Source organism: Adiantum capillus-veneris, chromosome 12 (genome assembly GCF_014529385.1).
Source record: "Adiantum capillus-veneris isolate H3 chromosome 12, ASM1452938v2, whole genome shotgun sequence".
In the NCBI taxonomy this organism is placed as follows: Eukaryota; Viridiplantae; Streptophyta; class Polypodiopsida; order Polypodiales; family Pteridaceae; genus Adiantum; species Adiantum capillus-veneris.
The window spans coordinates 4,055,804-4,074,284 of NC_140942.1; the positions used below are offsets into that span (position 1 = coordinate 4,055,804).

The window sequence follows — 18,481 nt, forward strand, 5'->3', positions numbered from 1 at the left end:
TGATCGACCCTATCCTCGAAGCTCCTATGATGACTCGCGGAAATAGCCAGAACCGACGGCTTCCGGGACAAAGCATCTGCCACTAAATTCTTTTGTCCCTGCACCTGGACAATCTGCAAGTGAAACTGTGACAAAATATTCGCCCACAGCATCAACTTTTTCGATAGCTGCTTCTGTGACAAGAAGTAGCGTAAACTCTAATGGTCTGTGAAGACAATAAAATCCACTCTGAGAAGGTAATGTTGCCACCGAGTAAGAGCATGGATAACCACCAAAAGCTCTTTCTCATAAATCTGTGTTGTCAATTTCGGCCTTGAGAACAATCGGCTCTCGTAGGCAATGACATGGCCTTCTTGCCTTAAGACCGCACCCAGTCTACGACCGCAAGCATCACAATATACTTCAAATGACTTCTGTAAGTCCGACATAGTCAAAATTGGTCCTATAGTCAATTTCTCTTTCAGTGTCTGAAAGGCAATTACCTCTATGGGTCTGCACGAGAGGACTCCTTTCTATGTCAAAATATGCAAAGGGGAAGCACTCTCTGCAAACTTTCTAATGAACCGCAAGTAGTACGAACACAAGCCCAAGAAGCTTCTAACTTCATGGACATTCTTCAAATCGGGCCAATCACGAATAGTCTCTATCTTGGTCGGGTCCATCTGCACTCCTACTGCTAACACAATGTGTCCCAAAAAGTGTATCTCAGGTAGAAAAAATTCAATTTTCTTCGCATTGATCACCAACTTGTGATCTCGTAATGCCTGAAAGACCTGTAGCAGATGTTTTCTATGTTCTACCTCATCCTTGGAGAAAACAATGATGTCATCAAAGAAGAAGTGTCAACAAATAGTCTGTACTCTCGAAAAATCATGTCCATCATCCGGTTAAATGTCGCAAGAGCATTGGTTAGACCAAAAGGCATCACCAAAAATGCAAATAACCCAAAAGTCAACCGAAAAGCTGTCTTGTAGACATCTCCTGACATGATTCGGATCTGATGATATCCACTCTTCATATCGATCCTACTAATACACAAGGATCCCTGTAGTCGGTCGAGTATATCATTGATCCTAATAATCATAAATCTGTTCTTGATGGTGATTTTGTTGAGAGCTCTATAATCGATGCACATTCTCCAAGATCCATCTTTCTTCAAAACCAACAACACTGGAGAGTAGTACGGTGAAGTACTAGGTTGGACAAGACCCTATTCCAAGAGGTCTTTCACTTGGTTCATAATTTCTTCGTTCTAGGCTCGGCTCACACGGTATGGTGGCCGGTTCGGTGGTGTGCTTCCAGGTATCAGATCAATGCTATGATCCTCACGACGAGCTGGTAGTAACTCGCGTGGCATGCCCTCGAAAAAGCAATCGGTATGAGTGTGGAGAAATCTCAGAAACAGCTTTCGGACAATCTTCTTCTACGGAGGATCCCATCCCTTTACTTACAACACACATGAATTCAATCATTTCACGTCTACTACGAGTTGCACAAATTTATGAGAAAGAGCTTTTGGCAATTACCCATGTTCATACTCAATGGGGCCATTTTCTACTCAAAGCCGACTTCACAGTGTTCGCAGACTATCAAAGTTTACAATACTTCTCGTCTTAGAAGCAGCTTTCGGACAAACACATACGGTGGACAAACATTTTGTCGCAATTTCACTTTCAGATCGTCCATGTTCAAGGACGGAAGACGCATTGTTATGAGGCTCTGGCAACCACTAACCTTAGTTGTTGGTTTCTTACTCTCGACTTTTATTTTATTTTTAAGACCCTATTTTTGGAGTCGCAAATGGTCGAACATTATATGACTAGGTGAAATGACCGATGGCCGAGAATGGAGGGAGGATCGCCATGAGATAGTCGGGCAAATAGGAAAACATATGAATAGTGTTATAAACTCGAGAAGAAATCAAAGCCAAAAAATAAAAGTGAAGTGTCAAGTGGAGTCTTTTTTGAAAAAGTCGTTCGATGGCGTGCTCTTGCTGGAGTTCGTGTTTGAGTTTGCATATGACAGGCGCATGAGATTTTTTTATCAAAAAGTGTGTATACGCTGCCAAGATCGTTGCCTCAAAGGCTACACTGCACAATTCACAGCTCCAATCATGCGCTTTAAACAGCTTGCTGCCGGATGTTGAACGCACTACTCAGCTAAAAACTGTATCTTGCAAACGCTAAAAATGCTTTCCTACACAGTCGTTTCAACCGCTAGAAATTGCCATGCGCTACCTGATCGAAGCAGTAGTGGAGACATTTGTCGCCACAGGTTGGAGAACAAGGGCAACGAAGAAAGCAGTTCCACTCGGAGACGGAAGTGTACGGAGGCTACCTCTCTTCTTGCTTGCGTTGCGTTCATGCGAGGAGGTAAATGCGCTTTTTTTTAATGCTTGTGTTTGTTTGGTCAGAAGGGTTCCCCAACACAAAGTATTGTTGTTTATGCATGTCGATGTTGTGCTTGTCAACTGCCTTGGTTTTTCTGTAATGGCGAGAATGAAGCATCTCACGCGGTCAACGGAGGCTGCTCCCTCCAATTCGAGGAGAGGGGAGGCGTCCAATCCCCAAGAAAGTGAGGAGACATAGCCTCCATAAGCGCAAGCGCTGGAGGACGATGCAACTCTCACAAACTCCATGACATACATCATGATTCTCATCTAAGATCTCCACATGGATAGTGATGTGAATGTGATTTGAATCGTCAGTGACTGTCATCTTTGTGCAAGCGCTGGATATGTGTAGTCTAGTGCGTCCGTACATAGAGTCGGTGTTTGTTGAACTAGTTTCTGTCCTATGTCTCTTTTGCAGGCGTAATCAAGGGCGATTACAATTCTTTCAAGAGGAGGGTATGTCACGAAGCGATGACCTGGCATAGCATAAAGACCGCACTTCTTGGCCTAAAAGCTAGTGCTACAAGCTGCCAGTGCATTTTATGAAAATCTGTACAGTTGCCACGTCTTCAGCGTAAAATGCGAGGGTTTGTACAGCTTGCAACGTCATCAACGCATTTTGCGGATGTCTGTATAGCTGGCATGTCAGCACGTTGATGTGCCATATTTGAGCGTGTGAGAATGAGCCTGCTTTATTTTTATGTCTAATGTCCTTAGGGTTGCGTTTTATGAAAAACTGTCAGCGTAAAACGCGGGCGTCCGTATAGCTTGCAACGTTATCAACGCATTTTACGGATGTCTGTACAGCTACCACGTCAACACGTTGATGCGCCATATTTGAGTGCGAGAGTGGGCTTGCTTTAGTTTTAAATCCTAATGTCCCTAGGCCTCTCGGACAGGGTCCCATAAGTTGCTTGGGAACTAATCTTTAAAAATATGCTCCACGATAAGACTTGTAAGTTTGGTTTTGATCCCTTTCCGTGTGATGCTTTTAGACTTGATGCTTTTCATGGATTGCTTTTGGCCAAGGGACCTTTATAAGAATTGCCAGAGTTTTATTGTTTTGTTTTGTTTTAGGAGTCAAGTTGGGCACTCCCAGTCGTTACCCTCATACACCAAAAAAGTGCACAAGAAAAACGACCAGGACTATACACCCACGCTCCTAGGGCAGACACTTTTGTCGCTGGTTTCCTCTGGACTACGTGAGGCTTTGCTTCGCCAAGAGACGAGAATTATTTACTCTCTTAGGGCAGTGCCCTTGAGAGACCCATCTCGCTAACTAGTTATGGACGTGACAGCGACCAAGTACCTCTATTCAGAGGCCCAGGTGGTGCGGGGCTTGCTTCGGTCTTCCCTTTGGAGTTTCCTCCTCCAGGTAGCTTATCGCTCACCACGCTAAACTGCCAGGCCTCACTCTTATGAGCATTAGGACACAAAGTCTAAGAGCCGAGGACCCACGAGAGTTGTACTTTGATCAAGCATTGATATAAAAGAAATACCGAAAGGGGCGCCAATCTTTGGGGCCAATCTCTCTAGGCACGGAACTATGTCAGACCATGTCGACCAAATTGAACTGTGATTTTAAAGTTGTGAAGTATTTTAAGAGATTCTCTCGTGTGTTGTGTCGGATTCTCGGCTTGGGGTACCCCTCGTCGTCAGCACCCCATACGTTTTGGCTTGGCTCTTGCCTAGCTCAACGTAGGGATTATCAGGACCGTCGTGTGCTTAGCACCTGAGTACCTTCAATACTAAGTACCCCCAGTATCAAGCACCAAGTATTCGCAGTACCCAGTCCTTAGACTCGCGATATCAAGCATCTCCAACAGTACCCATCAATCCCTCAGCATCAGTAGCATCAAGTATCATTTAGCATCTCATCATTTAGCATCATTGTATTAGCATTGTGCAAGAAATAAAGCAAGTACTTGCTCTAGCATCAGAGCAAGGGGGCCCTTGAAGGTGGTTGGGACCCGACATGCGGTGTCATCTCTCTTTCTCTCACACTGCGTCTCTCTCTTTCATCAAGTTCAATTCAGATCAATTCTTTTCAAGTGAAGTAATCTTGTGTTTATGTGCGGAGTACTAGATCCAAGCTAAATCCTTAAGACACTTCCGCTGCACTTGACAGATTATGAACCAAATAGAGGAGCTATTAGAAAAAGGGTCGATTCAACCTAGTTCTTCACCCTTTTGCTCCCTAGTGCTTCTAGTGCATAAGAAGGATGGCTCTTGGCGCATGTGTATTGACTACCGTGCATTGAATAAGAATACCATCAAGAACAAGTTTCCTATCCCCAAGGATTGATGATATTCTTGATCGATTAGAGGGTGCTGCAATTTTCAGCAGGAGAGACCATAAGAGGGGTACAATCAGATTCGTATCGGGCCGGAGGATGTGCACAAGATTGCGTTTAGGCCTACATTTGTTTTGTATAAGTTCTTAGTGATGCCGTTCGGTCTTACAAATGCTCCTACTACGTTCAATACGATGATGGAACGGATCTTCCACCCACATCAAAAGTTTGTCAGCACGTCCTTTGATAACGTGATAAGTCTATTCAAAGAAAGAAGAGGAGCATAGGCATCACCTGACCATTGTGTTTGAAGAGCTACACAGTCACAGGTTGCTTGTCAATCCTAAGAAAAGTGAATTCTTCTCGAAGGATATCCACTTTCTTGGCTAGATAGTGTCAAAGGATGGTACCCAAATGGATCCTGCCAAGGTTGAAGCAATTAAGACACGGCCAGATTTGAAGATTGTGCACAATGTCTGTAGCTTCTTGGGCTTATACTCTTATTAATACAAAAGGTTTATAAGGAACTTTGTCGAGATTGCTTCACCCCTTTTCATGCTCTACAAAAGAAAGAGGTTACGTTTAAATGAACACAAAAGAGATTTCAGCTTTTAATCCCTTTAAGGAAAAGATGACTTCGGATCCAGTAATCCGAAGTACTAGATCTCAAGAAGTCATTTGTGGCCTAGTGTGATGAGTATGGCAATAGTATTGGGATAGTGTTAATAGCTATGATTTAGGCGCTTTCCAGTTGGAAGCACTACCTGCTAGGTGCTGGTTTTGTTGTCCAAACAGATCAGACCTTACGATACTTCTTGACACAGTCAAAGTTATCCAAAAAGCATATGCAATGGGCAAACATTCTCTCTACATTCCACTTTCAGATTATTGCATGTGGAAGGCAAAAAGAATGTTGTGGCTATGCGTTATCAAGAAAGCCACAAATTTCAGCTGTGACAATTTATATATACCTTCATGAGTTCAAAATAGTCTAAACTCATAAGAGGGGATAAAACACTCACAAAACTACAAAAGCAAGAAACACAAGAAAAAACATCAAGAAAAACAAATGGAAACAAAAAAACAAAAATAAACACATCACTTTAATTGCTACTAAACAAAACTAGATAAAACAAACCATTATTTACTTAAAAAAGCTTTTAGAAAAGGCATACGCAAAATAAACTTACCTGGTTGAAACTTCAAACAAGTACTCAACTTTAAACTAAAAAGATAAGACATCTCAAAAGACTTGATCCTAAAAATCAGACTCCACACAACAACTTCTAAAGAAAGAAATTCGGAAGTCCTAATGTAAGCTAAAAACTAGAAATGAATACTACTACAAACCTACGAAGAAGCTGAAATAATCAAAAGAAGTTCATATATTCAAACTTGACAATATGTGACCTCAATTTCGTTGCTTGTTCAAACAGGAAGAATAAGACTATCACCTTTATCATGCATAGCTTCGACAACAACTATGACATCCCTACTCACGTCATCAGTGCCCAAGAGTAAGTGCAATTGTAACCTCAACTTCGTTGCTTGTCCAAACAGGAAGAATAAGATTATCATCTTTATCATGCATAGCTTGGACAACAGCTATGACATCCCCACTCACGTAGTCAATGCCCAAGAGTAAGTGCATGTGTAACAGACTTGGGCACACCAAGTCAAGAATCTATCGCGACAACACAAATAAATACTTCAAAACAGTTCACAGTTCACAGATGATTCGACGCTGGCCCGGCAGAGTTCCGTGCCTAGAGATATTGGCCCCAGAGTCAAGCGCCCCTTCCGGTATTTCTTTTTATATTAATTTGTGTTCAAAGTACAAGAGTGCAGGCAGGCGCTCACACTTAGACTCTGCATCCAAATGCTCTGAGTTCTGAGGCCATGCCTGCATATTTAAAGGTTTACATGGGATGCTAAAAGCAGAGCCCCCACAAGCCTCAAAAGCTGGAAATCAAAAGCTTTTAAAATAAAGCAAAGGCTCTTTCTCTCTCTTGCTTTTAAAAATAAAGCAAGTCCCAAAAAGTTGTTTATATTTAGCTTTTAAAAATAAAGCAAAAAAGCTCTTTTTTTCTCCCAACATGCGTAGCCAAAAAGCATGCCAAAATCTACCGCTGAAACAACCTGCAAAAAGCGCTGCAATCTGTGGACGTCCGTACATCCTGCCACGTATCCTACATTCTGCGATTTTCGGGATTGGCAACCACGTAAGCATTTTCAACGACTGCATTTTCTTTCGGCTTGTGCAAGGTGTGTGTGTACAGGTCGTACTATACCACTTGTAAATCTTCCTGCTTTTGATAAATCAATGAAGAGCTCACTTTTTGTGTACATGATTTTTGTCTCCTAAAAGACCCTTATGTTTTCTCAAATTTAAATGGTAGGAATCAAGAAGAGTTAGACTTGTCTGATTTTCTAAAAGGATTCCAAGATGTGTTCATCGATGATATCCCTATGGACTTACCTCCAAAACAAGGGGATTGATGACCATTGAATTGAGCTCTTACCAGGAAGTTCAACACCTAACAAGCCTCCTTATCAAATATCCCAAGCTCAACAAGAGGAGATCATGAGGCAAGTACAAGAATTGGTAGACAAAGGGATTGGTAGACAAAGGGATGGTAAGGCCTAGCTCCTCTACCTTTTGTTCTCCAATTCTTTTAGTGCAAAAGAAAGATGGTACATACCGTATGTGTGTGGCCACGTCATCACTTTGTGACATACCCCCCTCTTAAAAGCATTGTAATCGCCCTCGATTACGCTTGCAAAACAGACAGAAGCTATAAACTACCTTAGCAGACACAGACTATTAGTACCAACGCACTAGGAACACACATCTAGCACATGTACCAATCGACAATCACATCGCAGGACATCATTTGACATCACATGACAAATCACATTCAACATTCATTCGGATCTTAGAGCATGATTTATCGGCAATGCAGTTAGCAATCACATCTAAATCCAGTCAGGACCTCGTAGATGCCCGATTGACTAACCCTTATTGCAACCATGTCTATACGAGATCATTAAGACCAAAATGCTGCAGTCATTTCGTCTATCAATTCCTGCACTTAAAAACAAGTCAAGAACAAATCAGTTTCATATTCAAGAATTCCATTTCATAAAGTCATCCATCACAATATTGTCAAATCTCAATATCCCAAAAGCTCAAAGAGACATCAATGACTAGTATTCAAAAATCGAGGCATCTGTTGATAAAGGAGCGGAGTAACTCCCCTCTTGTGCAAACCCACTGCACCAGATCTCCGGCCAAGCTGAATTCTAGGTTCCATTTGGAATAGACTATGCTAAACCAAAAGCTTCAAGGTAAAGATTCACATTCCGAGGAATATCTACTAGGTCTTCCTCCTCCAATCACTTCACATCCATTGCGAAGTAGGTCTTGAATTTAATCAAGAACTCAGTTCGCTTTACCTTCTTTCTTTCTTTTTGTGTCGATTTCTGTTATGGAACGAGTATCTGCTCGTTTTCGTCCAACGGGTTGCACATCTAGCTTCCCATCATCGGGCATCGCCTTCAAAAGGCTATAAGAGACTCACAAGAAAAACATTGTGAATCCTCCAAGTATTCTGGCAGCTTCAGTCCAAAAGAGATATCATTTATCTTTTCGAAAAATCTGCAAAGGTCCACACTATCTCATGCTAAGCTTTCAAAGAAGCCGCTCCTTTCCCTATTTTTTTTTCCTTTCTCAGGAGTGCCTTCCCATACTGTAAGAGCACCCAATTATTCTCCTTCAATTTCAAATCGCGACAATGGCGGTCTGCTGCCTTTTTTTTTGTCTTTCCTGAAATTTCTGCAAAGCCTATCGAACCAAGTCCCTCGTGAATTGGTCGGCTTCAAAGAAAAATCTTATCTTTCGTGCCAAGGGAGGGTGGAACCTTCGTAGCAAATACAAGAATCTCAAATGGCACCATTCCCATCAATGAGTTAAGCGTGTTTCTATAGGCATATTCCACCAAAGGTAAAAACCTTTCCCAAGTAGTCTTCTAATCCAACAAAGAAGACTTCAACAGATCCAGTACCACTGAATTAGTAATCTCTGATTGCCCGTCAGTCTGTGGGTGGAACGATGACGAGAACTACAACCGTGTGCCTATGTTCTCCCAAATAGCCGTCCAAAACAAACTCGTGAACCTGGGGTCCTGTCGGAGACAACCGCCTAAGACATGCCATGTAATTTGAAGACTTGGGTAATAAACAATCGTGCCAACGGTGTGTTCTCGGAAGAAGAAATCCATTGCAATACTTTCCCAGGGGCGGGTGGGTATGGTTACAAAAGAAGTCTCTCTCTACCCCTTTCAAGGTGGTAGCAATGCCGCAGTGACCCGTATAAGGGGGACAGTGGCATTCGGTTATAACCTTTTCCCTCAACGGCTGTGTAACACACAACATGATTTTCTTGATCAAGTAGCCATCCCGAATGGAATAGTCCGCTATTATCTCCCTTTTCTGTATTCAACTGAATACATCTGCAAAATCCCTTTTTCCTACAAGCTGCCCCGCACAAACTTGGCTGAATTTCAACTGTTCCGGCCCGATTTCGGAAACATAATTGTACTAGGACCCTTCACAGTCAGTATTCCCACGCATTGAATGACTTTCCCGACACATACGGGCACTTTGCAAAACCTGGCGAGAATCTGCAGCACGCTGAATTCTCTGTTTTCAGCCCCGAAAATGCGCCGAATCACCTGTACAGCGGTCTCCTCGCGTCCCCGAACCTCTTGGGGGTATTAGGGACCATTTAGGGCCAAAACCCTAAACCTGCAAAAATACACAGCAGGCTGTAATTTACTGTTTCGGGCTCCGTTTCGCGTGCCCGTCGCATCCGTAGCAAGTCCTCGAGCTCCCGCACCTGTAGGGCTACTTGCCCTTTGAATCGGACGAGATTTCTAGCGTGAAACCTCTCCGAATTCACCTGTACCTGCGGGGGGATTAGCCGCTAGCTAATCCAGTACCTGTGCAAGAGGCTCTTGCCTCGGCAATCGCGCATGAACCCACACAACTGTACATTGGTCAAATGAAAAGCCCACTAGTGGGGCATAACATACTGCCAAAGGGGAGAGAGAGGGCAGTGCGTAGCGTGCAGGGCATCACTCCTGGCACCGCACTGTGCATAAGAGGGAAAGCAAGCACTCCATAGCTCTTAACCTGTGACAAAAACTGAAAATGAGGCTCTCCCCCTCCTAAATTCAGCGCCACTTCTTGTTGCATGAGGCAAGTGCACCAGAAAGTGCCACTTGGCACATTTATAAGCATTTTCCCGTTTCGGGGTTGCCGCCTAAAAATCTCCCAACCGGCTACCCAGTTGACTTCACGGCAGAGTAAGAAAATGTTCCCTTTGTCATTCCGGAGGTAATGACGTCAACACATTTTCAGGTCCCAAAATAGCAGTTCCCTAAATTTTAGGAGATGCTGCCATTGTATCTTTCTAGGTCATCCGACCCTCTTTGTACACTGCGGCCACATCCAGAACTGAAATGTAGCCTCTGTAGCAAAGGATTCCACTTTGGCTAGTCAATGACCCCACTTGGCTAACCATAGTCCTTGTCCAACCTTAGTGCTCTCTTGCCCTCAGGCCTAGACTCCCTCTGGACAGTTCCACACTAGCTATGCAATGTAGGGCAGTTAGATTTCCCGAGGGGTGTTTCGAAAAAGTGAAAGTAAATAGATAACAAGAAAGACATCAACAAAAAGGATAGATAGTAGTCACACGCTGGTGACAAACCCCCCTCTTGAAATCTCAAACGTCCTCGTTTGCATCTATGTCGTACATGCTTACTGTCAACATTGATGTATTCAACACCTGTCGACACATATACGACACATACATGCTCATTGTCAACCCTGGTGTATTCAACACCTCGTTGACTCATGTATTGCCTGCGTGTGAACCCTGTCCCAATGACATAGTGGTAGCTTCGCACTCTGCCATTGCTTTGAGTCACTAACTTTCCAATGACAAAATGGTAGCTGCACATTTTGCCACTGTCTTATAGTACACGTTGGATCCCGTAACACTTTCGAGCATACCCAAACCGACAGTTTAAGAATGCAGTTACACATGTTCTCTTTAATAGAAGCAATTACTGTATCCTTGACAAACTGACAAGAAATACTCACTTCTATAGCACTAACCAAACTTTTGGACATTCCATAAGAGCAATTGCCAAACTGACAGTCTGTACAGCTCTAACATTCATGTAACAGGTATTTCATTTGAGCTCACTTTAAATACCATGCACATCATTTGTTTCAGAATCCATTGTCACACTGACAATCCATGTAGCTCTGAAACTCAAGGGGTCAAGGTAGGTTGCAAATCGAAGGCTTCAAGGTAAAGTCATAACACAGTTGGTGATTCTGCAAGTTTACCTTCTTCCATCCACTTAGCATCCATTGGTGGATAGTTTCTGAACTTTACTAAGTAACGCCTAGCAACCTTGCCTTTCACTTTCTTTTCTTTGTGTGCCAAAATCTGTTCAGGGACCAAGATCTCGTCAAGTTCCTCGACTCCCGGCTGATCTTCAGCAGACATATCTTTTGGCACATCACCCACATAGGGTTTGAGAAGACTCACATGAAACGCATTGTGAATCTTCCAACTGTCAGGCAATTTCAGCCTATATGCAACATCACTGATTATGTCGCACACTTGAAAAGGCCCATAGTAACGCATGCTGAGCTTTGGAAACAATCTTTCCTTGCCCTTCATCTTGCCTTTGTGCGAGCATGCTTGATTTGCCAAAAGGTCAAGTTTTGACAGGCAAAAGGCACGAGGGTTGTTACAGCCACTGCCTATTCCAGACAAGCCATGGGAAAGTATTGATGTGGATATCTTTGATCTTCCAATAACGCCGACAAGGAATGATGGTATATCAATTATTATTTGCAAGTTTAGCAAGCAAGCCCATTTTATTCCCGTCAAGAAGAAGATAAAATCTGACCAGATGGCACGGTTGTTTTTGTACAATGTGTTCAAGTACCATGCTATGCCACAGTCCATTGTCAGTGATCGTGATCCTCAATGTCATAAAATACATCACGCCTCTCCCCTTCTCTTTGCCATGGTCTAACGAACACTTCCATCATCCACAGTCCATTGTCAGTGATCGTGATCCTCAATGTCATAAAATACATCACGCCCCTCCCCTTCTCTTTGCCATGGTCTAACGAACACTTTCATCATTCTAACTTTATCAAGTTCTTGGATCAATGTAACTAGGAAGTTGAAATGTTCATGAACCCCGCCAAGTTTCTGACCTTATAATGCAGTTGGCTGGATTTTAAACTTTGTATATTGGAAGTAAATGAAATCGTTGTGCAAGTTTTGAACGGCTGATAACCAACAGTTTCCTATGCAATTGGCTGGATTTTGAACTTTGTATATTGGAAGTGAATGAAATCGTTGTGCAAGTTTTGAACGGCTGAAATTCAACAGTTTCCTGTGCACTTCTAGGTAGTCCCCTAAAACAAATTTGTACAAAGTTCTAGAGGCTTGTATCTGGTATATCTATGCATCAAGTACATCCTAAAATCAAAATCCGATTCACCGTTTCTTTTTTAATGGCCAAAACCTTGAAACCTGAAAAAGAAACCCTGTTCCGTTCCGTGTATTCTGAAACCCCTGTTTCATTCTGTGGATTCTGGAACCCTTGGGAACTATGTATCAACATCTTCATCAAAAGGTGCAATAATGCAATGTAAAAGACAAAGAAGCAAAAGGTCTTCCATGTGTAAAAAAACAAACAAGACAGACATGGTGTAAATCCATAAGCCCATAGGTGAAAATTTGCCTAGCACCAGCCATTCTGCCTTCACTTACAAAGCCTAGTTCTCCCCCCAAAGTACATTACGCACATAACCTTTAAATAAATGCATGGCATTGACCAACACTTACGCCCCACGAAATTAGTGCCCAACAGTAAGAACAGAGATTACCTTTGCTAAATCATGCTACATATCTTCCACACACTGAAATAACCATGTCAAAAACTGGACAATGAACTTACCCAAAGGCATCGCCTTGCTCTAGTGAGGGCAACATTCATCCTGCGAATATCTGCGACAAACCCCACTCCATGACTTGATGCTCGTACACAAGACATAATAATCACATCCCGCTCTTGCCCTTGAAAAGCATCCACTGTATTGATGTAAACAGATTTGCTGTCTACATCTGGACTAAGAAGCGAACCAAACTCCTGCTGCAAACATTTGAGCTGCAGTTTGTACGGTGTAATAACACCAACAGAAACCTTGTTAACACCTGCCGTTTTTATAAAATTTTGCAAATACTCATAAAGACGAGCTGCAAACTGGGCTTCTGTAACATTTTGATACGAAACAGAATTTCCCTTGTGAGACTCTCGGCCATGGCTTACATCATAAAATATATATGGCCTTAAAAGAGAATCGCTATGATAAGGCTCATCTGGCAAAGAAGAAACACTTTCACTGTCCACAAGGCGACTCTGATAGAAATATCTTGAAGGGAAGTCCCTTATTTGAGGATGCATACGATATTGCACTGACAACAACATAGCCGGACAACCTCCCTGCTGGAATCTCTCAAATAAACTTCGACTATACTGCAGAGTGTTTGCAGCACGACTTATAACAGTGGCTGGCAGTTGTTGAGGATCACCAATAAGCACACACCTAGCCGCACCCAAGCTCAAGGGTGGTAAAACTGCAGCTTCACTTGCTTGGGCAGCTTCATCGATAACAACCATGTCAAATCCATGAGTGAGATGGTTGAAAAGACGTCGACCACTGCTAGAAACAGTTGTAAAGACAATCTCAGCCTCATTTGCAAAACTGGCCTCCAATTTAGCACGAGCATCCTCAAGAGAGAACCCAAAGCCACCTCGAAAGCGACTTTCCACAATAAACAATCGAGACATCTCAACAAGAACCTTATCCCTTTCTTCTACTATGGCAGCAAGTTGCTGCAACTTTGTGTCCCGAGATTGATCACGAGCACAAAGGACATCTGGATCTACTCCAACTGAGCCCTGTGAGCGAGCAGCAGCTGCTGATGCTAATTCTTTCTGCAAAGAAGCCATTTGCTGCGACAAAAATGTCTCTCTACCCCGGAGCTGTTGCAGCCAACCCAAAACATCATCTCTTGACATACCCAATAAGTGATCTGATCTTCGTTCAACAGATACTGCTTGTGAAGCTCTTGTTTGTGTATCCACACCGACCCGAGCAACATCAGGGCGATACACTTTCATCTCTCCATCAATGAAACCCCTCTCTAGGACTCGAGTAAGCAGCTCATCCGTGGCAGCATTAGAGGGGGCACAAACTAGCATCCTTGGCTTTGGGCATAGCTTGGGGAGACTTCTTGCCAAGTTCTGATCCATCTTCTGCAAAACATCATCTAAACCTCCTCCATGACACGAAGAATTTTCAGGAACTGGCTCTTCTGCTTTCAAGCTTTCTGGCGCAAGCTTTTTTAAAAGCGCAGCATAGTACCTTTGATATTGCACAAGGTGTATCACGTTCAGCATTCCCCACACCGTGTGTGTTTTACCAGTCCCGGGAGGGCCTTGAACAAGTGTAAACGGCCACAGATCCTGCCGTTTCCCAGCTCCATTAGAGCTGCTCGAGCCTGCTGCTGTATGCATAGCAGCCCATTTGATTGCAGTCAACTGGGGGGTATTGAAGTTTCGATGAAGATGCTGCACAAACGGCTGGGTGAAGCACTCAGGCATAGCTGGTGGCTCCTCCTCATAACGAGGAAAATGCTCTGGCTTAGGATTCAATATAGCTCTAATCATCTGTTTGTGAAAACAATCCGGTTAGAAGATGTGAAGACAGAAATAGTCTTATGCAGGTATCAGCAGGAAGTGCTAGTGACCAAAACCTGGGATTGGAGATTCTGAAAGGCATGCAGAGCAACATATTCACGCTGCGTTGTTGCAAGAGAACCAAGAACAGTCAAATACCACATAGTTCCCTTGGACTGAAATCTTTTCTTTATGGATTCTTCCGTATTTGAGCTATTTGTAAACAGCAACAAGAACTTAGGATATCAACTAGGTAATATGTTTCGACATCTTCCAAAATCTTCAACGAAGCCCATACCTTTCTCCTACATAAAAGCGAAGGGTTGCTCCATGGAGCTCACGCGTATCAATGGGAACATGCCGACGGATAATACCTGCCGTCCGACTTGAAACCTCCACCTCAGAAGACTCAATCACATTCAAACTACTAGTTCGCCTCATTCGCCCCCCTGTCAAATGTGATAGATTTATCAGATTCTCAACATAGTCCACAGCTCCCAACTAAAGCTAGCACGTACATAAAGTTTGGCATTAATAATAGCCTTTGACTGCCAAAACTAACATTAGCCAAGCTATTATGTGAGAAGTAGGCTGCAAGACATTTTTATCGAGTGGAAAAATGGACGACTCATCCTTTAAAAAAACAAATAATACCTGATCCCGGCTTTGGGGTAGACAAAACAGCAACATCCCCTTCCTTAAATGCCAACCTAGCCTGGCTGTCAACCGGGAAAAGTACCACATCATACCAACCTGAAATTGGACATCAAGACAAGATATTACAATTGCTTCCAGTCCCAATGTCACAAGGAAAAAACTTGGCTGACCTCTTTCTCGTTTCTCAACCATCTTCACAAAAACTTGAACATGCGGATCCTTGGCAACACCCTCACATAATTCCTCCCATGTACTGTGCAGCTGTGCTCTACACTCTTCAAAGAGGAGTGGCTCAAACACATTCACATATTCCTGGACAGAATCAAAACTAACTGGAACACACTGAAGCTCTGCTTCCCCTGCCACCATAAAACTCACAGTAAGTTGGTAGGATTCGTATACATCAATATGCTACAGGCAACCAAACAGAGAATTTATCATATCCACTTATTAACTCACGAATAGGAAAATAATGAATAAGACAAAGTAAACGCCAACGATTACGCAAGGAGGGACAACTACAGCAGAGGCAAAGTTGTTATGATAACAACCTAAGACCAGGGTAAGTACACAAAAACACAAAGATTGAAACAATGGCGACAAATGCTTTGTCAAAAGGGATGCTAACCAGGGGGCTTCCAAAGCTTATCACAAGTCGCCTCTCGATGTAAGCGGGCAATAGAAGTGTCGCTGCTAGCCACAACCTGTTTCCTCAAGCTGTTGGGATTCTTCTTTGCAACTGGCCTCAAATGACTAGTTGGCTTTTCTTCAATTCCACCCACCCCAAGGGGATACTTTCCACCAACAGCCTGTTTGGCCGATTGCATCCCTTTCACTTTAATCTCAGTTTCTCCAAGCTTATTCTTTGAACTCCCCTCCACACAACTATCGGCAGGAGATGGCACACTTCTGGCTAAAAATTGAGAAGTGGTTGACGCATCAGAAACTCCCATATGTGCTCCTTCATTAGCTGTCACAGTACTTGTTTTGAGCTCTGATAAATTTGCTGCTCCTCGCAGACATTCCCTCACTGGGCTGACCATTTTTGAATCTTTGGACCGTGAATCACTCATTGCCTTAGGGGGGTTACGAAAACCAAGTGAAGACGACAAACTTTTCTTTGAAGTGGGAGTTTTGGGTGGAGGTGCTTGTTTGGCAGCCTCTCGCACATCTAAGAACATAGTCTGCCGATTACGCTTCTTGCCAAGCTTTGCATCCTTTGGATCTGATCTCTCTCTCTTTCCAAAAACTGAAGGGACCTTATTTTCGGGCACAACTTGACCACTGTTTAACACCTCCACTTTCATTGCAGTATCCATTGATACAGATTCGAGACGCTCACTCATTTTCCCTTCTTTTACAATTCCTGCATTATTAGGCTGCTCATCCCCCTTTAATATAATAAGTTCTCCAAAGGAGGAACCTTTTACATTCTCAGTGTCGATGCCTTTTACAATGTCCGAAGAAACAAACTGCATACCTTGGTTTCTGTGAGAATCTGAAAAGAGGTACAAGGATCTTCGATCAGAAGGAAAGAAATACAATTTCGCTGCAAAACAAACTTGAGACTGAAAAAAAATCCCACCTTCACAATTTGCATGACTGTGACCATTGCTCAAGTCTGGGGCATGCTTGGGTAATGCACTTTCCACTCTGACAGTTTTTGGCCATTTCACATCATCAACATGCATGTTTTCTTTTGAACCCTGTGAACACTCATCAACATCACCTGGTGAGCTCTTCATGAATGGCCTCACAAAAGGGCGAAAGCATGAGAGAGGATGCTGCCCTAGATGAATAGGTACTACATCTGTTGACTGAGCCATTTGTGCAGGACCCACAAAGGACTCTGAAGTTCCCGAATGATACCGAGTCTTTTCCAACTCGGGCTCGGGTCCGATGTTTGGCACCAAGGTCTGGGGAGCACATTGTTTTACCAGCTGAGCAACCGGAAATTCACCTTCCTGGGCTGCAAAGGGCTCATCTTCCGGAAGTTCGTTTAGATCAAACATCACTCTGCCTTTACTCTCCATCGAGATTGAAACTTATCATGTAGAATTTACTGGTAGAATCATTCCAAACACACTCGATCAAGTGAGCAGTGCCTTGCTCATGTCTGACATGGCGATATCCAACGGATTCACCAAAAAGAGAGACGTGAACTTCCACATCAAAGCTTCACCATGACCAGTGTTCCCTCCCCCAAACAATTGAGGCCCAAAAAGCGACAGCACGGTCCCGTGACCCATGTGAAATCTGACATGGAACTGGCACTGAGATGCACCCAAAGCACTTGCGTCAAGCAATTTCTCATTTTGGTGCAAGCACAAAGAAGCAGGAAGTAGCACCTGCACCAAAGATCTGTGGACACAGCAACACTTCATAAGTGTCTAAGGCCACTTGCTTCTGGTGAATTTCAGGATTTCTTCACTGATGGCTACTTTAAAGGGAAACAGCAAGTGCAGCCTCTGTAGAAACTCAAAACTGCAAATATAGTATTAGATAAATGTCTGCTTTCACCAACCTGTAGGGAAAGTTCCGAGATAGAATCCTGTAAAAGAGAGCTTATTAAGTCGGGGTCGCCCCGGCAAGAGAGTCTCCTGTACTCTGCTCTGCTAATCCAAGGGATGGCTCTCAACAAAGTGTAAGGTCTTTTGTGCGCATGTAATCTTGATGCTCGAGGAGTCAATCCAAGGAGACCTGCACGCTGCAACCAGACTATATTGAAGAAGCTTCTGGTCTCGTGAGGAGAGAGGGAGGCAGTATGCCCGACACAGACGAGTGGTCGTGACCACTGGATGTCGAGTCCGGGATAAAGTTAGGGTACATGCAGCAAGGAAGCGACAAGTCCAAGCGAGCAATGGGAATGACGGGAGAGGAAACAGCGGCAAGCGAAGAAGCGGCAACGAAGAGCTTTCTCGCAAACAAAGAACTGCAGAAGAGTTGAGGGAGAAGGCTGCTTTATATAGGGATGCCTTGGCTTGCCTACCTTAGTTTCGGTTCGAGATTACATTCACACAAGACCCTTCGAAGCTGCACAACATTCAACACACACACATCTATAACACATCCAACACATGACGAGTATGCCCTCTCCCTAGCCCCACACGGGCCACCACCATCCCGTTTCCTAACCCGCTTAGTATTCTCCCAGGCGTTTAAGAGATGTGCATTGTTACAAGTCTGTAAGACGAGTTAGAGAACGCAAGCACGAGCTCGCCACATGGCTAAGGAAGAAGGTTCTAAGCGACGAAGAGTGGGCTGGCAAAATACGTGAGCCTTGCACGAGGTGAATCGGT

General features: G+C 43.5%; 1 protein-coding gene across 5 annotated transcripts in view; it reads right to left on the reverse strand.

Annotated features, from left to right (window-relative positions):
* Positions 1-18,135, reverse strand: part of LOC147445229 (putative helicase MAGATAMA 3) — a 47,741-nt gene extending 29,606 nt beyond the window's left edge. For 4 of the 5 annotated variants that reach the window (XM_086524782.1, XM_086524786.1, XM_086524783.1 and 1 more), the window contains exons 1-7: positions 16,768-18,135; positions 15,811-16,680; positions 15,353-15,541; positions 15,180-15,278; positions 14,824-14,974; positions 14,603-14,738; positions 12,741-14,516 (exon numbers count right to left, since the gene is read on the reverse strand). In XM_086524782.1, the coding sequence (XP_086380908.1) occupies positions 12,741-14,516; positions 14,603-14,738; positions 14,824-14,974; positions 15,180-15,278; positions 15,353-15,541; positions 15,811-16,680; positions 16,768-17,215 (3,669 nt within the window). In that variant the 5' untranslated portion in view covers positions 17,216-18,135. The remainder of the gene's footprint in view (positions 1-12,740; positions 14,517-14,602; positions 14,739-14,823; positions 14,975-15,179; positions 15,279-15,352; positions 15,542-15,810; positions 16,681-16,767) is intronic. The other variant, XM_086524781.1, reaches the window with a different exon arrangement.
* Positions 18,136-18,481: the final 346 nt, after the last annotated feature.